We start from the raw sequence: 24075 nt of genomic DNA, 5'->3' as shown, positions 1-24075 counted from the left end.
TGTTCTGCGTGAGGTAACAATGGATAAAATGAGAAGTGTGCTGTGGTCTTTTAGAATCTGGCAGAAAATTAGGGATTTTCTACATTTTACTCAGAAAGTAATTCCCAATGTTAATTAATGTTTTGTGAAAATTATATAGTATTGTGGGTGTACTGAAAGTATAAGTGTGAAAGGAAGAGAGGAAAACCAGAACTGTATGAAGTTGCAACTATGTTGCCTCTCATAAATACCTAAATGCTTGCCAGGGTGTTTTTCTAGTTCTGGATTAAGTTGTCCTCCACCCTCCTAAACCTCAGGGAAAACAGACATTAGTCAAAACCATCTGAAGCATCATTCATTGTGGAATGATGTAGCCTTGTCTATTTAATATCAGGCCTTTAAAGTTGTGGAAGAGAACCAYAGAATTGCAGTCCTTTTACATTTTTTTAGGTCATCTTTATAGCAACTTGGCAAATGCCATACCTTGGTATTAGGATGTTCTGTTACTGCTTAAGAGTTAATCTCTTGATTTGTCACATTTCTTGCTTTTTGCTTATGTAGTAGCTTCTAATGTGAAATTGTTTCTGGCCTTAATACAGTGTAAATTACTCTTAATTGGCTGAAAGATATTAGAATATGGATTTTAATTGTTATACTTTTTTTGTAAACATGCCAGTTATATTGAAGCTACTGAAATGTCACTGCTCTGATTGGCATGCATATTAAGAATTCTCCCTGCCCTTACTACTTACCTTTAAAATTATTCCTTGCTTTACTTTCATATTTGAATTTTTAGGAGAAGAAAAYAAACCTTTAAAATTTACAGTGTACCTGTGAGTTTACAAACATTGTGTTTCTTTTTCTGTTCGTAAATATGGACAGAAAGAGAGATAACACAAGARAAGGTGGGAAGTGAACTTAATTCCAAAAGTAACTGCTGTTTCATCACTTTGGTCAAGCTCTATAGATTTCACTGTTCTTGGTTTCTCTCCTTTTAGAGGATGAATATTTTTAAAATGTCATATAGTAAGGCTCAGCAATGAAGTAATAGAGTAATATAAGCAGCTCAGCCTCTTCAGCACCACRGCTCTGGATGTGCTGCTGTCTCTTAAATGGAGAAGTACTTTAGCCACTAAATTGTAGAGCAGGTGAGGTTTAGTATAGCTCAGTAAGTAAAAATTTATTCTAATTACATTTTGAATCATTAGAAGGCTAAATATTTGGGGTTTTTGGTTGAGAAGAATAAAGGAAATGCCTGACAAAGCCTTTCTCACTAATGGAGAAGATATCACCAAAATATGATGTAACTACAGAGTAAATTAATCTTATGAACCTTTCTGAGGTTAATTTTAAAACATTTCTTTTGTAGTCTGAGTATGTTGTGATTAGATTTCACTACTTTTTTTTATAAGGAATAGTGTTTGGATTTTTTATTCTAATATCGTTCAAACATARATTGCTTCTTGTTAAGCAGTTTCTTTCATTCTTATCTACTTTWTGTGTGTGTATTAAAAACCAAAAAAATAAAGAAGTATTAATGGGGATGACGTTTACTGGGCCAGTAATGCCAAAGCACCGTGTTGTTTGATGCCAAACATCCTTTTTTTAAAATCAAGAGACTTGGTGCTGATGGTGACAAATATATTTGTGCCTAAAGTTTGCTCCTGCTGGCCTTCATGCCTATATACTGGTTTTCTGATCCTGCCTTAAAAGTTTGTCTTTGGTGCCCCAATTTTCTTCCTGCACTTTGCTTTCATCATATCTACAGTTAATAATTTCTGTATCTGTTTAGGAGTGAGCACCTTTATATAGGTGCAGTTAAGATATTTTCATTGTTCTAAACAGAAATATTGCCTGAAATTTTTAGGGAACCTAAAAGTTGATCTTGTATCAGAATAATTAATTAGGTTCTAACATGAATTGTTGGGGTTTGGGATGCAAATAGGCCCTAAGGGCATGTCTGTATAGACTTTCAGTAGGTCTTGGTTCTCAGCCTAACTGGMAGATTGGTAAATAGAGTCAAAGTAGGGTTGGGTTTTTTTCTTGAAGATAAAGCAGCAAACATTCTAATTGTCTTTAAAAATGAGGGAGATGCAATTCAAAGGAGTTATTTTGAGCATGTTCTGACAGGAGGCAGTCATATAAACACGTACATGTATGTAAATATCAGTGTTCATCTGTGGGCTGTCTTTGTCTTGTCTGAAATCACTGAAAACACGTCAGCTCCAAGTGAATGTTAATGTACCTTAAAGTTCCATGTCTGTGAAAGGAAGGGATCTCAAAGTCATTTACAGACACTGTGGGACATTGCTCTCTGAGTTAATGTGCCTTTTTGCTCTGGCATTCAATCAGCACAGCGAGAACTGTTAGCGTGAAGGCACATCGTACTGAAAAGCAGGTAAAAGCTGTGTGTGTCCYAGGCTAGAAAGGAAAAACATGTGCCAGAATAGCCACCACCCTTCTTCTCAATGTTACAGACTGTTAACAAATACAGGAAATGTACTTTGCTAAAAGCATTGTGGTGTGGAGATCTACCATATTATTCATGGTATATTTTGCTTCATTTATTGTCCCTCAAAGCATTTAACTCGATCTTAGGGTGATTTAGATTGTAGTTTCAAAGTCTGTTTTTAGTAAATTTCATGTAGAAGATGCTTGACAAATCTGTTTCGTGTTTGTATTGACCTGTGCAGTGGATCACTGTTAAATGCTTTATGAAGCAAAAGCTAATTCTGTATTTTAACTGCTTTTATTTTCTTATACAATCTTACTGCTTTTTCCATGATACGGTAGAACTTCAGTCACAAGTTTCAATCCCTTGCAGATGCTTAAAAAAGTGTAATAGGTAACTAACAGAAACCTGTCATGAAGTGTTTAAGGGCTTGTGAAAATTGCATGCTTTTTCATAAAGTGTTTTGTTATTGTTCTTGTAACACATCAAAAGACATAAACTTCACATGGAAAAAAAAGCCAATTCCTAAAATTTCATGAAGTTATTGTGATTTGAAGTTCTACTACATAGAACCTGTTTCATGTGCACTGAGAAAATAAAGTTTCAAGCTGACAAGTTCTTTCTCATAACTCATTTTTGACAATTTTGTAGGAACGTTYCAGTTTTTCACCAGTCAGATTTTTTTGGTTGGGGTCTTTTTGCCTTTTTTTTTTTTTTTWAATTCAAATCTTGTGATAAGGACACATTTGTGACTTTGCAATACAGTCTTTGAGACAGAACTCTATTCATGGGAAATACATGCTTAGACCAGAGGACTTAGAGCTGGGATTCCAGTGGACTGGTTTTGGCTCTCTAAAATATTTGKAATGTGGTATTACTGAATGATTTGTATTTTGGCTTTCTAAAGGTACCAAATACATCCAGCTTCCAATGAGTTTTCTTGAAATTTGTCCTAATGAGTTTCTGCCCTTCGTTAGTGCATGAAGTYGTTGTAATAGTCATGAGTTAATGAGGCCTGTGTGAAATGTATAAATCAATATAATCTTTCACACAGTCATTTCCATGCAGATGTTTACACAAAATACAGTTTTTATMAAAAAAAAATTGTTTCACCATTAAATTTCAAATAGTGAAATGATTGTTCTATTTGTTGTGTTCGGGTTGTAGAATTCAGTTGTTCAGGTCAGCAAAAAGCTAACCCAGTCCTTCACCAGTTCAAAGACAAATTGTATTAATATAAAATAAAATATTCTCAAACACTTTTATGTGCAGTAAAATCCCAAACAACTGATGAGAAAGAGATGAGAAAAAAATAAAGCTGTAAGACCATTCAACATAATGTATTGTTTGAGAAGMAAGTTCAGATCTGCTAAAATTGTTAGTATGAATGATGCCTCTGAGGGTCTTGAATCTCTGCAAAAGCTGTTTAATCAGCAGAAGTGGAAGAAGTGTAGATGGAGAAACTTGAGTTGCAGGTGCCACATGAAAAGCCAGTCGGAGTCAAGAACAGAACACTGATCCCCCAGTCCTTTTCTGGCCACACTGTGGGCCTTAATGTTTTTGTGCTCCTTCCCTTCTGAAAAGGAGTTCATAGTTTTATGTTGCTTTCAGGCTTACAAGATTTACTCATTTTTAATCTTCTTGTTTTAAGGTGTCAAGAGGCAGTTAAAATGATTTTTTTTCAAAGTTTATACTTGAAGCCTAATGTAATCGAAGACAAACTACTGTAGTAATGAGAACAACTTCGTTTTGTCTTTTTTCTTTTTGAAGTGGTTGCTTCTTGTTTTTTTTCTTGCTTTCCCTTGAACTATCTACTGATCATGGAAATTTTTTCAATAAATTATCAGGGAATGTTGTTATAGTAATCAGAGGCGAGGTTCCCAGATGAGTATCTATCTATCTGTCTGTCTATCTGTCTGTCTATCTATCTATCTATATATCTATATATCTATCTATCTATCTATCTATCTATCTATCTATCTATCTATCTATCTATCTATCTATCTATCTATCTATCTGTCTTTCTGTCTATCTGTCTGCCTGTCTATTTATTTATCTGTCTGTCTGCCTGTCTGCCTGTCTGTATTTATCTATCTGTCTGTCTGTCTATCTATCTATCTATCTATCTATCTATCTATCTATCTATCTATCTATCCATATCTACATCTCTGTATATCTCTACATATCTCTCTCACTGAAAGGCAGTGAGGCTAGGAAGGGAAAAAAATGGTAGCACGGATTAAAAAAACTTTATTGAGTAATATGTTAAAGTGTTACTGCATCCAAGTTGGAATGCTGTCAAATTCTGTGTTTATGTACAGGAACTTGACAAGAGGAGTTGGTAGATTTAGAGAGTTGCTAAGAGCTGTCGAAACAAGAACTACACAAAACCTGCGAATGGTAAGTTATATGAAACCACTTTGCTATTGCAGCATCTGAATTTCAGTAGGGAGGGAAAGCATAAATGTAGTGGATGAGTTAGAGACAAATAGTCAGATGTGTAGCATATTGATAAAAACCTTTTATCCAACGTTTTATAAGGTTACAGTTCCTGGCTTAAGTGACTGATTAAAGTAAGGAATGTTTCATAACCAGTCTCCCATTTTTTTTCTAATTATGGTTAATCAAAAYCTGACTGGTCTCTGATTGACCATACTTTCAACCTTAATTATAATTTGCCCCTATTTATGAGTCAATGTATTTTYATGGTTTTGTAAGGCAGTGGGAGTGAGAACAGAGTGCAGCATTTTTGAGTGGTTTCTATTAAGTTGAGGGCKATTAAATTATAAAGCCTCTTAAAGGAAAACCATAAAAAGCAAAATCATGAAGATTTGTTTTTTTCTATTGTCAGAAACTTGAATCTTTAATATAATAAAAAGTAGAGGCTTTTATCTTTTACTGTCATGTACTGATTTTCAAAATATCCTAGATTAGTTTCCTAATACTGGTCCATTAAAACTTTCAAATGGGTAATATGGAAGGTAAATGATTTCTTCATGCATTCAATAACTGATTCYTAGTAACTATATGAAAATAATTTAATAATAGACTTTCAATGGAGAGGGATAATACTGCAAATGTKAACAAAAAAAGATGAAGGGCTTCTGATGGTATAGGAGTAAGGTGGAAGATGCAGATTGTATGGTGCTGTCAGTGATCTAAAGATTACACATCTGTTTTTGGGAAATGTTACTGGGAAATGCTGCCAATTCTGATGCAAATTTAGATCTTGCCTTCTTTCTACTACCCTGGTAGAAAATCTTTGAGATATATATCACTGTGATATATAGTTGTGCAGGTTCTATGCATGCGTGTGAAACATTAAAGAGGATATTAACCTGATAGTTAAGGACTATAGGTTGACTTAAWAACTTTAAATTAGTATTATTTAATTAAATAATATTTATGTACGTATTTCTATTGGTAAAAATATGGTGACAATAATAGTTGGTCAAAATAAAATTTTCATGTGATTTTCAACCTTGTTTCACTCTTGATGGGCTTTCACAACAGTAGCAAACACCAGCACCTTCAAGCGTAAGTTGTCACACGGCCCCCTTCAGCCCACAGACCATAATTGTCTGTGGTGGGTTGACTTTGTCTTGCTGCCAGATGCCCACCCRGCTGCCCTCACACTCCTTAACACAGGGGGAGAAATTAGCTAGAAAAGGTTTGAGATAATGGGAGTTTGCTTACCAGTTACTGTCACAGGCAATTTCCTTCTTRGAAGAAATTAACTTAATTTATTGTCAATTAAAAGACAGTGGGATAGTGAGAAACAAAGACAAGAAACTAAAACCCCTCCCCACCTTTTCCATTTTCTCAAGTTCTGCTTCAGTCTTTGATTTCTGACTCTTCTCTCTCCTCTCCCTACCCTGCCATCCCCTGTGTGGTGCATGAGAGGTGGAGGGTTGTGGTGAGTTCCTCTCTGCTGTGCCTTACTCCTCACACTTTTCCTCTGCTTCTGCATGGGGTCCCTGGAATATCACCCTGTTTCATCATACTTAGCTGCAGTGAGGACAACTCCACTGTGGTCTCTGCCACACAATCATCTGCTCCAGGTCTAAAGAGGCAGCAGAGATTTTTGGGCACCTTAGGTTACTGATAATCTTGGGAGCAGYAGTTGGGTTGTTTGTACTTCATTGATATCTGGATTTAACTGATAAAATTTAAAAATTGTTTGTTATTGCCGTGATTTTTCTTTGTGCTTAGAGAATTTAATTGGGTACTTTGACATATTAAACAGCATCATGCCTGGTGTTTTGGATGTTGTAGAATAGCAAAAAATATTGTGTATAAGTAGTCTTTATTAGGAAAGATCTSAGCATTTTTTAAGAGTTTGTATTCAGCATTTCTAGGGAAAATCTTTATCTTTTGCTTTTACAGACAATAGCAAGACAACTTGCAGAAATTTTGTTACGAGGTATGTGTGAACAGAGTTACTGGAATCCACTGGAAGATCCTCCTCACCAGTCACCCCTTGATGATCCACTTCGAAAAGGTTCAAATACTAAGAATTATGCGCTCAGTAGAAGACCACGGGTATACACTGGAGAGAAGTATGGCTGAGTTTATACCTCCTTTGTTTCTATAATTGCACTTGTTACTCAATGCACTGGGTAATTTCGTTTATATTTTTGAAAATGTAGAGTAATTTGGCAGTGTGAATGGGAATGTTACCTATGCTATGTAAGTAGATAGATTCCCTTAAGAGAGTTAGGAAAGAAACATGCTTCTCCAAGCACAAGTTTGCACTGTATACATTAGACCTTTTGTTCTTAGTTGTAGAAGTTTTTTTTTCCCTATCCTGGTGTATGTGATAGTATCTCTTATTATACGTGAGATATAAATGAAAACATGAACTGGATGGCAAATCAGATATTGCACATATTTAAAATTGTGTGCTGCTTCTAGAGATTTATTCTGCTTTATCATGGGAAGGGGAGATTCAACAATATGAGATTCAAGTTAGTCGAGGAAGAATTATGAAAAAACAAGACATCTAGAAATTTATCTGGCGGTTTCAAAGGTAGTTTATTTCCCAAGGCTAATCATCTTGGCTAATCATCACCTTTTAGTTAATCATCTTAGATTAGTTTTGGCACTTCTTTATGAGGACTCCTTTTTGTTCAGTTTTAATCTTTTATTGACATGTAAGTGATACTTTTTGGGTTGCTTTTCTGTGGTATATATCTCATGGTGAATTCTAGAGTAGCTATGGTGTTTCTTCCTTCTTGAAAATGTAACTTTTTTTTCCAAAATCAATCACCATTAGGATTAGTATTAAATATAGCCATTTCCTTGTATGTGAAATTTTTTTAGAAGTTGATAGCTCTGATCCCTAGACACCCCTTTTAACCTTAACTATTGTGTTATTTTGTGAAATCAGTATGACCTGGGAATATCTTTTGAGGATACATTATCTGTTCCACAGGACATTTTTGACCTTTTCTTTGAMGAATTTATTATTATTATTGTTTTTTATTTATATTGTTGTCCAGGTGGATCAAAAGCTAGGTGTTGTGAGTTTGTAATTTCAATCTAGTCTGACTRCCTTTGGGATGTGAAGTCATTAACAGCAGTCTGTTGAGCTTTAGGAAAAGATGCAGGCATGGAGTTGAACAATCAATTTGCCAAAACAACTGTTTCCCTGCATTTAATAAACTGTACATGCAGGCAGCTTGTCTTGTAAAAAAGCAAATAGCTATTTTTTGTGAATATACCTTGATCACCGCTCTTAAAAAGTAGGCATTTATTGCCCAGACATGAGGAAATCTCTTTTATGCAGCCTTAAATACTTTTACTCTAACCACTTGATATTGCACAGCAAATCCAAAGAACAGTCTGTTCCTCTTTTACAGTATATATGCCTTGTTAGTTAACATGAAAGCTTTTTTCCATAAAGTGACCCTGTTATGTGCAGAAGAATGCTGCTGTGGCACATTGGTTATAGAAGCAGCCCTGCTTACATAATTGRGGGATGTTCCTTTAAGTGTTCACAGTATCTTTACATAGGAACATGCCTGCAATATGGCACCTTTTTGAGTTGTTTAGCTGTTTTTATTTATTTTATTTATTTTACTTTATTTATTGCAGTTTTCCATTAATAAATATTTTACACAGCAGCAGGCCCACATAATTATGTTGCCTTTGCTATCATTAAGAGAATGACCTTTATCTTCAAAAACTTCTAGCAATTCTCCTTCCTGGATCCAGAATGGTTACAGCAGGTTTCTCAGGCGCAGTCTTTCGAACTTATGTTCTTCATTCTCAACCCACCCTTCATAGCAACACACTTCCTGCAAAAGTGGGGTTTTGTTCAGTTTTCTCTCATTCTTGGGGTGTGCAGATGAGGAGTTCCACAATTTCAACACAGCACATAATTAGGTCCTTTCATCACATCAGACTGGTTGATACCATACCACATTAAATACGTGTAGCCGAATATCTCCAGCAGTGATTGARAGCAAGAATCAAAGACGATGAATAGCAAGATTGGTATCTAGGAAACTTCTTCCTAGGTATTCTTCTGAGTCTGCAATGCACTGTTTTTTCCTAAATATGTTGCCTGACACATTAAATAACTGCATTGTGTTCTTTTCAGGATTATGGATGTGATTTGACTGATACAATTTATGATTTTGTAGATCTCTGTTAGTTTTTGTAGATCTCTCTTCAGTTTCCTTTAAATGGTTCTTCAGCTGAGTACAACTTTCATGGTTTGCCTTTGTTTGATGGCCATTTCATGCTTTCAGTTGCCTCTTGCTCTGCCCTGTTGCATTGAAATCACTCTAGTCATGTGCCTATGTCTCCTCCTATCAGGAGACACAGAAAATATCTGAGTTCAGTCAATTTAACTGAGCTTTTTGCTTAGGTCAAAAATTAATTCCTTACTAATTTCTTCACGGAGAGGATCTTCACTGTTTGAGATAAACATCAACATATTTACAAAAATATGTTTGAAATTGCAGGAGAAAATGTTTCCTTTGGTTTTGATAAGTGGCTGTTTACTAGTTCTCCTTGGGGCAACTTCCTGTCTTTCTCTGAGAAAATAATTTCTCCAGGAGCTCTTTCCTATCATTATTCTGCTTTCTGGGTGCCATTGTCAATCGGTCAGGTTAAATCTTCTTCCAGGTTGTTCAATTCTGCATAGAAGAATGGATTGTTAAATAAGSAGCACTCTGATGCTTGCTCATCACTCCTCATTCCTTTTCGTGGGTGGTTCTTATTCATGACTAACTGTGTTTTGAAATTGCTTTGTTATGTAATAATATAAATGTATTCTAAGATTTAGAATACTTTYAAAAATCTGGTGACCAGTTGTATTGATTAAAAAACAGAAGTACAACAACAGAACAGCTGCCCTGGGGTCTTAGCTGTTGTATATGACCACAATATGTTCAGAATGTTGCTTTCAAACTGCCTGGAGCTCACATGTCTTTTAGTTCAATTTTCTTTCAGGCATTTAATTACTGTTTATGTTTCCAGTGCTTTAAAAAAACCCCAGAAGATGTTTTAATGTCAGACAAGTTTCRTTTCCTGTCTATAATGTGTTGTAGTTTAAACACCCTTGGGAACCATAGGAATTGATTATTAACAATAGCAAATTATTTTTTACATTTAAATAGTTAATTGTAGAACTAATGGTCTGAATTAACAGGAAGGAGTACTTTTGCTAATTCAGAAATAGTTTAGAAGAAGAAATCTGAGGAGATAAAACATAGTCACTGATTTGGGAAATTTTTTTGTATGTATGAGAACGGATGAATTTCTGCCAGTCATGTAACCAATGCAGATTACTGTTGTCTGTGCACCAGCACAGAACAGTATTCAGAAAGCATCCAGAGAAAGCAGTAAAATTTGGAAACTAGTCCTATGCAAACCTTCAGCACTAAGTTATAAGGAAGTGTTCTTCATTACAAACAAGTAATTCTACTGCTTGGAAGCAAGAGTGGTTATGGCAAGCGGGTGGAGATTGTCATGGCTCTATTTAGAAATATTCACAGCTATTGAATGCATCAGGAAAAAAATCTCAAGCATATCTCATGAAAGACTGATAAAAGTATCTCTCCACATATTGCAAAAAATACAGAAGTTCTTCTGTTCTTGTGTGAGACTTTCCTCTTGTCAGCCTTTGAATCAGTGGTGTAGGTTGAGCTCAGACAGATGAGGTATCAGAGACTAGTTAAACTATGGGTTTAGTTTTTACAGTTGTCAAATTATGATCAGTTTTGGGATATTTGAATGAGTTCAACTCTGACAGCTGTGGTAGTTTTGTTCTTTTATTGTGATCAAAGCCAATTTTTCTGAAATGTCAATTTAGAGCATTGCAAAGAATTAAATTTTAGCTAATTGATTTTTCTATGCAACTTACTTTGTTTCCTTTTCTGGAAATTTTCCAGTTTTTACAGTGCTTTTAATATATGTGTGTGAGCTACTCATAAAAGTAATGTGTTCTGCTTCAATAATGAAATTCTCATTTTGAACAGCATCTTCTGTCCTCAAGAAAATACAGAAGAAGCCTTACTGTTGCTGCTTATTAGTGAATCCATGGTAGGTAAAATAAAGTGAAYGTGCATGTTCTGTATGTGTGTGTGTTTTCCTTGTTTCAGGTTTTTTTAAATTAAAATAGAACTTTCTTTCCTATGCCTTACTTTGCCAGAAAATGTCATTCTGCTTCCCTAGCAGAAAATGACAGTGTGAAACTCAAGTTTTTGTTCCTCTGAGCCAGCAAGATGAGGTCTGCAAATGTTGTGTTTTTCTCCTTTGGATTGGCTTTACCCAGCCTCCTTCCAGCCATAGGCAGGTGAACAAGCCAGGTCCTTCATTTGGCATCACTTACCAGTACAAAGCTCTGTTACACCAGTTGGTTGCTATTTGGACAGACACAAAATCTAAGTTATTTTTTGTTGTAAAAAGCAAATCAAAAAGTACTAGATGAGCATAATAAACATTGCCAAAAAGTACCTTGCACTGTGCATTAAACTTCAGTCACTCAAATTTGTGGTTTTTGATGATCCTGACATTCAGTCTTTGCTACAGGATTATTTTTTTAAATATCCCCATTTCCTCAGTAAATTATTCTTTTCAGTGTTCTACTTGTGCTCTTCATCAACCTTCCGTATTTTCCGCTAGTCATTGATCAACTGCYACATACTTACATTCTCGTACCATGTCTATTTTATGTTCTCAGATGAAATGCTGGAGCTTTTGCTGTTTTTTTAGCTGGCGAGATAAAACCTCTACAGTYTCAGGCATCATGCAGTCTTTCTCAYTGCACATCAATGAGATGTAGTCTTTTAAATTTAATAGGTGATTCAAATACTTACATGTTTCGCCATAATTTCTGTTTTGCTGCAGTTAAATAGGATCAGAACATTTTAGTGAATGTTGTCCCAGTTTAACTCTTTTAAAGTGGCAGATATTTACACTCTAGAGCTAACTGCTTTCCTCATAGTTATCTGCTTTGCAATATTCATGACAGAATCTAGAATTTCTGTCTGGATTCTAATTCTCAGAATACAGAAAAGCTGACTGAGCAAACATTTYCACATGTCATATGTTGGTTTTGCTGCTGTATATACTTACCACTGAGARGTGCTGCCTGTGCCTCTGTAATATATCTGAGCAGCAGTGAAGATGTACAGAATTCTGATGTGAACTGTGGTCTTGGTGTGAAGTGAAAGCAGTCTCAGTTCTGCCAGATCTGACTACTGGTAGCTGTGTTTGCATGTGCAATTCCTCACATATCATCATTAAGAAGCCAAAAACCAAATTAAAAGTAGTGCCTTGTTAAGTGTCATTTCAGGTTACTTGCAGATTTCCTTTGTGAATTAGATCTGCCTAATTATATCAAATGCTGTCACTGTAGAGCATAGACCTTTAGCAAGCTTTCAGTTTCTTTCTTTTACAGTAATTATTGCAGATTATTTCAGGCAAAGGAGTTTGTTTCGGGGGAGTAYAAAAATCTTTGACATGATTGACTTACTTTGGCTAAATCATTTGTTCAAATTACTTGGAGAGGGGAAAGGGGAGGATTGAGCATAAAAATATTCATAATTACAAACTTATCTTTCTTAGAGTTGAGACTTATTATTTCAGCTTCACTGCATGCTAACTTTTGAGCTGTAGTAGTTGGAAGTAGCATATGATTTATGATTTTGAAAACAGTATTTGGGAAAGAAATAAGAAGACTTGCAGAAGACTGAACACTGTCTTGGTGTTTTGATATGCTATTGTATTATTAAAGTATTATGATCCCTTACTTTCATTGTCTGTGAATTAGTATGAGCAAGCCCCATTCAAGGCCAGGTTGGACAGGGCTCTGAGCAATCTGGTGTGGTGGAAAGTGTCCCTTCCCATGGCAGGATGATCTTTAAAAGGTCCCTTCCAACCCAAACCATCCTGTGGTTCTRTGATCTGACATCTTCGTGTTACAGTCCGTGTAACTGCATGTCAGCTGAGTTGTGGTAATGGAATCACAGAATCATTATGGTTGGAAGGGATTTCTGGAGGTTGTTTTGTCCAGCCCCCCTGCTCAGACCAGGGCCATGTTTCTGTCACCTTAGAGCATCTGAACAGGCCAAATCTCTGTCCAGATGTCTTTTGAGTATCTCCAAGGAGAGGGACTCCATAGCTTCCCTGGCATATCAAAGGCATATCATGTTCAGCAAACATGCTTGGGGTACAACCAGTTCACAAACATGATCAGGCCCAGTATCAGACTCTGGGATACACTGCTGGGTGCTGACCTCCAGCTAGACTTCGTGTGATTGATCACCAGCTCCTGGACTCAGCTTTATGTGTGATTCTTAACCAGGGGTAAAATGGCTGAGCCKATCCTTCCTTCCACTGAGGCTGCACTGAGTTACGCTGCTCAGGTGTGTTACAGGCTTCAGGTGTGTGTGGTAAGTGTGGCCAGATGGCACACTGCAGTCAACTGTCACCTTAGAGCATCTGAGAGCATGACAGTTCTGAAATTTGAGCGTTGAAGTTCCTAAATACATTCTGTTTTATAATTATTAAGAAACTGATTGTTCAAATACACTAGATATCTGTAATATTATAAGACATCCTCTCACTTTGGCATTGTCAACCATTTTTTCACAAAAAGTGCTAGTTCAAAACTTGCAAGGAGTTGAGTCAAATAGTGACTAAAGGTAGAGTTAAAAAGAAGTTYTTGAAATTGTCTAAATATTTATGCAGTGTAAGAAGGAAAAACCAAAGACTTCTTGGTCAAAAGAAAGCAAAATGTCTGTGTTTGGAGTGTGTGTGTGAATGTGTGTGAGGTTGTTTCAAACCGAGGTGTGGATTATTCAGTTGATAATTCCTGAGATGTCTGTGCATTTTACGCTTCATGTATCTCTTTGAAAAACTTTAAATATTTAATTATTCTGATTTTAAAGATGTGTTAAGTATGTTCAGAGCTTAAAATGTTACCCTGTTAAACAGAGAAAAAAAATCTTATTCCTTATTGTCCTTGTGTCTGAAAGAGAGGAAAATAAGCTGCCTATTAAAATTTAGTGGATTTAAATAAAYGAACTAAAGGGGGTCATACCCTGTGAAATTAAAAATAAAAGGGGATGAGGAGAGAGGAGTATCTTTAACTTCTGACTTCAGACTACCAGATATACTAGCATTTGTACCAATGGGAATATTAAACACCAAGAAAAATAGAAATAGATAGGACAGCAAGATAATGTGTTTTCAGAGGCTTGATGGTATAGTGGGAGAAGTACTGGGTAGTTCAGTGTAGGTACTAGCTACTCTGAGATCTGAATTTAGTTTTWTGCTCTTGAACATGATTTCTCTGTGAATATGGTCAATTAATTTAAGCTATTTCTAGCTCAGCTTTCTTCCTTTCCAAAAGGAACACTTGAAGAATTATGTTTGCAATGTGCCTTTCACAAAACAGGCTTGAGAGTACAAATCCATACTGCTCACACGACCTGATTCCAAAGCTGTGCCCAGAACCAGGATCAGTTTTCACCTCTCTGTAGTAACTCCTGAAGGTGATTGAGGTTTACCCTGGGCATGTTACCATTCACAAGGGAGATGATAGTATCATAGTATTATGAAGAGAAAAGAAGTTCATTGCCTTATTTTACAAAAGCTGGAATAGAGGATTTGAAGATCCCTTTAATATGTTTTACTAGCATATAATAAAATAGAGATTTTAGAAGATGAATATACATGATATTAAAATATACCATCTTTTCTTTCTGAGAACTCTTCAATAATTTAAAATACATTACTTGGCTTATGGAATTAGAATGAAGTCATTGAAAATAGGTCCATGTAGAAGCATCAGTCTTACCACTAATATATAAAATTAGTGATTCTTTTTATCTGTAAATTAGTATCAGATACTACCTCTGTATCACTTCTAGCAACTGCTGACTGTGAGGTTGAATAGAATGTAGTTACTTGAGTGAAGATATAGCTTGAATTACAGTGGCTGACTTGGTTTCTTTCTTTGTGGTGTGTTCCAGGCTAACCGTGATGCTGTATTGAGCAGAATACCAGAACACAAGAATGATCGTATCATCAGTTTGCAAAGTGCATCTGTTGTCTACGATTTACTTACCATAGCCTTGGGAAGAAGAGGCCAATATGAAATGCTTTCAGAGGTTTGTTGATAGGAGTGACCATTCATCTGTGTCATTATTGCTGTTTTCTGTTGATCTTGTTAATTGTGATAGTTATAAAGGGCTAAAACAAATATAGGACACTGTTATTCTGACTGCTTTATAAATACAGGAGGTAGTTTCTACCCCAAAATGTTTACTGTCTAAATTTATTTGAGTGACTTGAGGTGGTCAAACAAAGAAGGTATGATAAATATCTGGAAAGCAGAAGAGACTCCATGTTTGACCAGCTGCTTAGTTGAGGGTTTTTAGTCAAGGTCTTAGGCTTGTTTTAAAGTCTTTTATTCTTGTTGTTTTGTTTTGTAGGTTTTTTTTTTTTTTTTTAATCTATCATCTTTTAGTCTAGCATCTTTGTAGTAATATTCCAACAAAATTGTATGTATTTGGAAATGTTCTTTTTGAGAAAGAGACTGACTTTCAGTGCAGAATAATTAAAATGTATTTGTTATATGTACATGAAGTATCTTTCCTGAATATGAAAAAAATAATCGTATGAAGACCTGGTATAAYAGACAATACTTATTTTAGCATACAGATATTTTAGATATACAGCTGCAGCAGGATCTTGTCAGAAAATGATTAGAACATCTCACTCCCTCTTATCCTTGTCATCCAAAGTGGAGAACACAGATTTTAAGAAGCTCTTACAGTTTAACAGGTAGAAGATACCTGCCCTCAAATCCTTCTGCCAACAGTCTGTAACTTTTGTAACTTGAACTATTATAATAAACACAAATTCAAAAATGTTAAAACATTCTGTTCAGTTATATAATAGACATTTAATTTTTTAGGGCTTCATTCTCTTTGAGCTGATTTTGATTGTTCTTGTGGAGCTGTTGTAGATTCAAGTCAGAAATTGGGAAATTATTCTAACTGTGGAAACAGTATTCACCCACCAGTTCCAAGTTCTTATTACTGCCTTCTGGTTTAGCTATAGCTGATTACTTACAGAAGTAGTTGGTTCTTATATAAGAAAATTAAATAATCAAAAACCTGTCTCATCCTTGTTAAACTGTTCTAATGCCAAGTCACGTTCTTAACTGAAAAGATCTTCTGTTTTAATCAAGTTTGTATATAATGGGCTTTCAAATTCTTAGGGTGGCTTCAACTAGATGGAAGAACTTTATACTGTCAGTTCTTTCCTAAACAAAAGTACTCTGGTTGAAATCAACTTGGTTTTTAAGTTTTGTAGGATATAATACATTGAACTTAGATGTGTTCCACTAGAGGAGATGTTTTCCAGACGAGAAATTTTCCTACATTTTCATAATTTCATCTTTCAGCTCTCTATCTTCAAGCATGTACTTTTCAGGAGATCATAGTGCTAAACAACCAAATTCAGTAATGTGTTCAACATAGACTGTTCATGTAGTGATTTCAATACCAACAGTTGTTTTTTCCTTAGGAAATGAATTGTGCTGAATGTGTGTTCAAGTAGTTAAATTAATTGCCATTATCCCGAGAATTATCATAACTAGCAGTCCGCCTGGTGACTATTGCTTGCTGTGTATTTCTTGTTGGAGCCTGTTGGTCTGTGAAATTCCCTGTTTCTTTGTTCAGAAGAATCCAGTTTAGGAGGTGTTCGTGTTGTTGCATAGGCCACAAACACATCATCCATTCATCCCTTGCCCCCACATACCCTAATGGCCAGTTTTGTCATCTTACRAAGAAAATATTGAGTTTGAAGTTAAATTTTTTTAAAATAGAAATAATAYTTCAAGGTGAATCTTTACATGCTCCATGCTTACATAACCTCCTTTTCAGTGGTACTTGTAAGAGCTTGTAGTGCCAGTGCTTAATAAGTATTCACAGCTTAGGAAGAGAGTGTGTACAGCTTTCCATTTCACTTAAGACTTATCTCCTACTTTTTACAGATGATATCCTCAGTAAGCTGATATCTATAATTCCTTCTTTCACTATATAGTACAGTACTAAGAGGTGCACTTAAACAAACATAGTAAACAGGAAATCAAGCTTCTGTTAAATTCTCTTTTTTTTTATATGGAACCTGGCAGCTGTTTTCATATGTTTGAATAATTTAAATTTTTTATTACATGCATGTTAGATATKAGTCTATAAGAAAATCTTTATACCAAAATATCTTCTTAATAATTGAAGAATATGCCCTTAAATAATAATTTTCCCTCCTTAATTAGTGTTTAGAAAGAGCCATGAAGTTTGCATTTGAAGAATTCCATCTCTGGTACCAGTTTGCATTGTCCTTGATGGCAGCAGGAAAAGTAAGTCTAAACTTTTTTGTGTAATTCTTGTATTGATGGCATTTAATAACTATATTAAGCAATTCCATAATGCTCATCTGTAGTGTTTTTGAAAATAATTCTAATCCATAAGTGAACTAGATAGGCCTGAATTTATTCCCAGTGTTGTACCAAGAATATTGTTATTAGAACAGTTTCTGACTTAGGTAATGATATCAACTATCTTGCCAATAATCTTAAAATAAGCTGATTGAATGCAAGTAGTGAATTATACCAGATCCTATTGTCCTGTAAAACTTGTTTAAGTRTGCTCTTGATGACTTGATTTATTTTGTACTTAGGTACAAATTAATGCTGATTCGTGATGCTCTTGCTTTTCTTTCCTTTGGAAATTTCTGATTTTTATCTTCTTTAGTATTGCTGTCTTTGAGACTCTGTATTCTGTGCAAATGATGAATTTAAAAAAAAAAATTATATGACCTAGGAACTTAAGTGCATTTAACTTAAGTTAATAATTGCCCCATTAAGTTTTTGGAGGCAATTCTCTGTTATCASTTCTTTTTGCTTTTCCCTGTCATGTTACAGAAAATAAATGAAAGTCATTAAGTAATATAAATGACTGATTTTCTAAAATATCATTCTCAATGCGGATATTTTGCCTATTTTTAGGATGGGGGAGAGGAATGTATTTTTCTTAGAAAAGATTTTAGCAGCATATTGGTTCTGAAGGGACTTGGATCTTCTTCAAGCCCTATTTACTTTGAATTATCTTCCAAACTGTGATTGGATGGAAGCAAATAAGTCAAAGTGGGGCACGGCTATTCTGTCTTATATCAGACCTATTCCTGTGTGCTATTTCAACTCCCAAAGAACACCAAAACCCTGCTTTTTCAGAAAGCTCTGTCCTGTTCTTTCTCTTTTRTTTGCCTGGCTCAAATGCTGTGTGTTTACAGGCCTAGCTAAGTTTTAAATGCAGTGCAAAACTTTTTTTTCTGAATTGTGTACCATTGGAATTACATTCTTAGCAAGTATTTCTCTGGGGATGCTTAATGGTAGTTCATAGGAGTTARATAGCAACAGGAGTGCCTAAAGTCTATGTTGTAATGCCTCCTTCRCATGGGAAAAATAAAAATAAATAATGGAAATAGGACTCTTCTATCTGTGAAATGTATTTATGCTTTTGGTAATTTAAATGGAAAATATTTTAAACAGTCTGCTCGAGCTGTTAAAGTCTTGAAGGAATGTATACGTTTGAAACCAGATGATGCAACTATTCCACTCCTTGCTGCAAAGCTCTGTATGGGATCTCTGCACTGGGTAAGCTTTGCCCTTCTGTCTTCTCAGCAAGAGCCGTGCTAAAATCTTGATTTAGGGATGTAGCAAATATTTTTGCACAATGACTGCATGCACRTGTCTAAAAACACAGCACAGATATGTATACGCTGTTTGAATGGCTGATTTTAAATACTTGACAGTGATTATGGTTATCAAGGTAGCATATTTTGATACAGCTCTGTCATAGCTTGGAACGTATGGAAATTGAAACACTGTTGAAATACATGTTACAAATGTAACTTCTGTTTCCTTTCCACAAGAGGAAAATTACTTTTTGGAAGATAATGAGACAAATCTCTTATAATCAAAAGACTCTTCTGGTGATACCATGTTTGCAGGCAACTGTGGTTTATGAATTTGTATTAGGKACAGTTGAGTTATATTTTACATAAATTTGAAATCAGTATATCTGTACAAAAAACATTAAAGCTATTAAAGATCATCATGTTGTCTTCAAGATACTTGTGTATTTTTTAGAAGAATGAGTATGTTTCAAAAAGAAGGAAAAGAGAAGGAAAAGGTCACAATCAGAAACAGAGAAAGTGGTGTAGTAGCAGAAACRTGACTTGTTGAGGTTGATAAAAATACAACCTTAATTAAGGTAGATCATAGTTCTGTAAATTGTTCCCTATGGATTGAGTCTGTATGGAGTAGCTTAATGTACTTAGCATTTACATTTACTGGAATGGATTCAAATGGGCTTTTTTCTTTCTAGACTATTAAATAGTGTGCTAGTATGGGTGTGCAGTTAAACCTTGATTTTTTACATGTTTTTCTGTTTATGATTTTGCATGCCTTCAGCAATACGATATTCGAAGCAGAGTTCTGCATGGATATAGTTTTTTTACAGAGTTGGAGTCATAGTTCTTGTGATTGATTTTCCTAAATAAATGGTTCATTGGTCAAGAAATCTAATTTATAAAATGTAAAAATGTTATATGGCATATATGGACCAGAAATACCTGTTTTATTAAAAATAATAAAAAAAAGACAATAACACAGTATGTGTGTTATGTGCCAGATTTCTCTCAACCATAGGAATGGGTGTTTCAGCTTAAAATCTGTGTTCTTTACTCAGTATTTAGCAAGAAAACTATGTCTAATGAAAAATGTAATAGTCCTTCAAAGCAGTTGTGGCTGAGATTTTAACAGGTTTGGTGTGCATAATACACATTCTGAGCATTCTTATCATTATATTGTAAGATTTATCTAGTTTTTAGACTTACATGAATATTTTATATTTTCAGTTGGAAGAAGCTGAAAGATTTGCCAAAACAGTTGTTGATCTTGGGGACAAAACATCTGAGTTCAAAGCAAAAGGCTACTTGGCACTGGGATTGACTTACAGTCTTCAGGCTACTGATGGTAAGATAAGAATAAACATTCGCATTTGGAAATTCCCATGCTGCCTAAAAAAGGATACGTGGCAGAATGGTAGGCATAAGATTAAAGCTTCTGTGTGCAACCATTTTTTCAGTCAATGTACTAAAACTTCTTCAATTAGCGTGTGGAATGAAATCTCTTCATCGTTCATATCACTGATTAAATATATCCTTTTTAGCATCTTTGCGAGGGATGCAAGAGGTCTTGCAGAGAAAGGCTCTTCTTGCATTTCAGAGGTGAGTGGGTGTTGATCTTTTCATTTCGTTCTGCTATATGTAGTGCAAAGCTTTTGTATGTGCTAAAAAGAGCGACTTGTAAAAGATTGTGTAATGACAACTTCACCTCTGGGAGTCTCCTATCATGAGAGCAGAATGTATTTCTTTAGCATCTATTTCCATCATTTTCTGTCACCATTACCTAAATTGATTTTTTAGGATTTCCCTTTATTTCAAGACATTTGTGTTGCTCTCTAGTATAAAATATTTGCTCAAATATTCTGATCTAGAAGGAAAAACCACAYGATGTAAAGCTTCAAGTCATGGTTCAATGTGAGTGTTTCTAAGGCTGGTCACTGATCAGATTGTATAGGAGGATTTTTCAATTGTCTCTCCAGAAGCAGAGCAGTAATTGAGGCCCTACTGCTGGGGCTGAATTCTGCATGTTAACTTTTTGGAGGCTAACTTTGGATAAAGCCCCATCCAGCCTGGCCTTGAACACTGGGGATGGGGCATCCACAATTTCTCTGGACATATTCCAGGGCCTCACCACCCTCATAGCAAAGCAATYCTTTGTAATATCTAATCTAAACCTTCTCTCTTTCAGTTTCAAGACACTACCCCTTTTCCTGTCCATACATGCCCTTGTAAAAAACTCCTCTCCAGCTCTCCTGTAGGACCCCTTCAGGTACTGGAAGGTGCTGTAACATCTTCCTGAGCTTTCTGTTCTCCAGGCTGAGCAATCCCAACTCTCTCAGCATGTCCCTAAAGAGAGGTGCTTCAGCCTTCTGGTAATTTYTGTGGCCTTCAACAGGTCCACATCCTCCCTATGTTGGGGACCCCAGACCTGGACGCAGCCCTCCAGATGGGTTCTCTTGAGGGTGAAACAGAATGGGGCAATCACTTCCCTTGTCCTRTGGTCACACTTCTTTTGATGCAGCCCAATACTTGGTTGGCTTTCTGGGCTGTGAGAGCACATTGCCAGGTCATGTCAATATTCAGCTTTTTATCACTGTGAAACTTCCCTTTCTCAATCTCTGTTCAAATATTGTTGCTTGGTTKTGTGTTATTGTCAGTCATGCCCACTTTCTCTTACCACATCTGAAAAACAAATGTTTTCCAGAAGATGGAAGTTGAAATTCTCACAGTTTATAAAGCAAGCAGCCTGTACTGGACTCGGTATTTTAATGTGCCTTTTTAATTTCTTTTTTTTTGGTGGGTTTTTTTAATCACCTACCTAGAGAGCCAATTCCTGAAGAAATAGAGGTCCTGAAAAAATACAATTACATTTTGGACCCTTGCCTGAGTCAGATTTCAAGGGTTACCAGTTTGTGACAGTGGCCATTCAAGAAGGTGCTTATTGCTCTCTTACACAGTACTCAGGGGGTGTTTGTTTCAGTAACTTTTTAAATTTTGGAAGACTTTCAGTGTTTTTCCTGTGTTTGGTGTGAATTGAAGTTTCACAGAACTCACCAAATGGTAGATAGATAGTCACAGCTTTATTCTTTCTCTGTCTGAAGCTTGGATGACTGAAGAAGCACTCTCTAAGTYGAAATCTCCTGTTCTTGCTTATTATTGCTTAATTTTGAAACTAAATTTTAAAAAGGACTGTTAGGACCTGGACCCCGTTAGGCTTTACCTGTGACTCTAATTTCCAGTTTACAGGTGAAGTTAACAAAATATGGAACTGTGCTTTAATAACTTAAAACTGCTTTGAAGCGTGCTGGGTATAGTTGCTAAACTAATGGACCTGTACAGCTCTTTGGACTTGAGAAGACAGAAATACATGGGTCAGGAGCAGAAATATCTCTGTGGTTTTAGTGGTTTAAAGGTCAATTTTGTTCCTTTCTCCCAGCAGAAGTTACTCACTAGATGTTCCAAAGATGATTGTTTCACATCATAGTTCTAAATGAGCCTCTGTTGAAAGAATGCAAGAAATGTAAATAAAAAAATAGTTCCAGGCCTCCTGCCCATACTTACTACACATAATTTTGGGGGACAGCCATAATTTTTTTATCCTTATGCTCAAGTATCTCCGTGCTAAAAAGCTGTTTCCTTGCAGCAGAAAGACTGTATTACAGGGGGAAATAGTAGAATGTATTACAAAGACAATTTCTGTAATATAGTGATTAGGACTCAGAGTATGTATTTGACCAAAACATKAAAAAGAAGAGAACAAGCACAATCTTTTTAAAAGGTGGAAAAAAGTAATTTTTTTATTAACTAGAGTTACTTGCAACAACAGTAGTTAGAAATATTTTGAGAGTGAATAATTGAAAAAGTACTTCTGCTCTTGGGCAGCTCAATGCTTTTGTCAGTGAAAGTTCTATTTGTAAAAAGATCATCAACATAGACTTCTTCATCTGAACTTCAAACGTAGGYTCATGATGAGTCAGATCTTATACAGCCTTTTACTGTAATGCTGTGATAAATAAGCTGTGCAGTRTAGATTCCTTTTACACTGCAACATAACAAGTAAATCCAACTGGAGCTGGTCACAAGTGGTGTTCCCCACTCAATATTGGGACCAGTCTTCYTTAATATCTTTATCAATGATCTGGACAAGGGCATCAAGAGTACCCTCTGTCCTTTCACACAACTTTAGGTTGGGTGGGAGGATAGGAAGGCCCTGCAGAGAGATCTGGACTGGCTGGATCCATGGGTGAAGGTCATGGACCAGTTGTATGAGGTTCAACAATGCCTAGTACTGGGCCCTGCACAGGGATCACAACAACCCCACAGCACTACAAGCTGGGAGCTGGAAAGCTGTCTGATGGAAAAGGACCTGGGAGTGCTGGTCAACAGCAGCATGAGCCAGCTGTGCCCAAGTGGCCAAGAAGGCCAATGGCATCCTGGTCTGCATCAGCARCAGTGTGGCCAGCAGGACCAGGGCAGGCACTGTCCCTCTRCTCAGCACTGGTGAGGCCTCAGCTTGAATCCTGGRTTCAGTTCTGGGTCACTCAGGATAAGAAAGACTTTGAGGGGCTGGAGCATGTCCAGAAAAGGGCAATTGAGCTGGGGAAAGGTCTGGAGCACAGGTCCTGTGAGGAGCTGCTGAGGGAGCTGGGGTCATTTAGCCTGGAGAAAATGGGGCTTGGGGGGACCTTATAACTCTCTATAACTGCCTGAAAGGATGTTGTGGTGAGGGGATTGGTCTCTTCTCCCAGGTAACAAATGRCAGGATAAGAGAAAATAGCCTCAAGTTGTGCCAGAGGAGATTTAGATTAGATATTAGGGAAAATGTCTTCATAGAAAGGGTTGTTAAGCATTGGAACAGGTTGCTCAGTAAAGTCATGGAGTAACCATCCCTGGAAGTGTTAAAAAATGTGGATATGGCACTATTTGTAAAAAAACGTGAGGATGTGGTTTAGTGGTGAACATGGTGGTGGTACTGTGTTGATGGTTGGACTTCATTATCTTAGCAGTTTTTTCCATCCTGAAGGATTCTATGATAAGATGCTCTAYTAACTTAGTCTCAAAGCCACTCAAAGCCAAGCAGTTATTGGTTTCCTAGGACGCTTACTATGCTGGACTGAAAATATGTTTAAACTTACTGAGTTTGAGAATGAACARAACACTTACCTGCTGTGCTACCACTCTGTCTTTGAGTTCTGTGCTTCAGAATCCTGCCACAGTCAGTGTAATTGCTTGGGTACTTCTCATGCAGTTGATATAATTCATCTCTTTAAAGGCATGGTGTGCTGGGGAATTTGGATTTTTTTTCCTTTTTTTTTTTTTTTTAAGAAAGCTTAATTTAATGAATTTTTATTATAAATACTCCAAGTAATGACGTCTAGTGTTTGTTTAGGAGTATTATTTCTTTGAAGAATCATTTTGTATTAAAG

At 36.0% G+C, this 24075-nt stretch overlaps 1 protein-coding gene across 2 annotated transcripts in view; it reads left to right on the top strand.

Moving 5' to 3' along the window:
- Positions 1-24075, top strand: part of TTC7B (tetratricopeptide repeat domain 7B) — a 109373-nt gene that overhangs the window by 21274 nt on the left and 64024 nt on the right. The window contains exons 5-12 of one of the 2 annotated variants that reach the window (XM_057370586.1): positions 4753-4831; positions 6818-6990; positions 10921-10984; positions 14923-15060; positions 17235-17318; positions 18510-18614; positions 19880-19997; positions 20194-20251. In XM_057370586.1, coding sequence (XP_057226569.1) covers positions 4753-4831; positions 6818-6990; positions 10921-10984; positions 14923-15060; positions 17235-17318; positions 18510-18614; positions 19880-19997; positions 20194-20251 — 819 coding nt within the window. The remainder of the gene's footprint in view (positions 1-4752; positions 4832-6817; positions 6991-10920; positions 10985-14922; positions 15061-17234; positions 17319-18509; positions 18615-19879; positions 19998-20193; positions 20252-24075) is intronic. The other variant, XM_057370587.1, reaches the window with a different exon arrangement.

This window comes from Malurus melanocephalus, unplaced genomic scaffold, assembly GCF_030028575.1.
Source record: "Malurus melanocephalus ecotype Western Australia unplaced genomic scaffold, MMel_1.1 scaffold_129, whole genome shotgun sequence".
In the NCBI taxonomy this organism is placed as follows: Eukaryota; Metazoa; Chordata; class Aves; order Passeriformes; family Maluridae; genus Malurus; species Malurus melanocephalus.
This window is presented reverse-complemented; position numbering and strand designations above follow the sequence as displayed.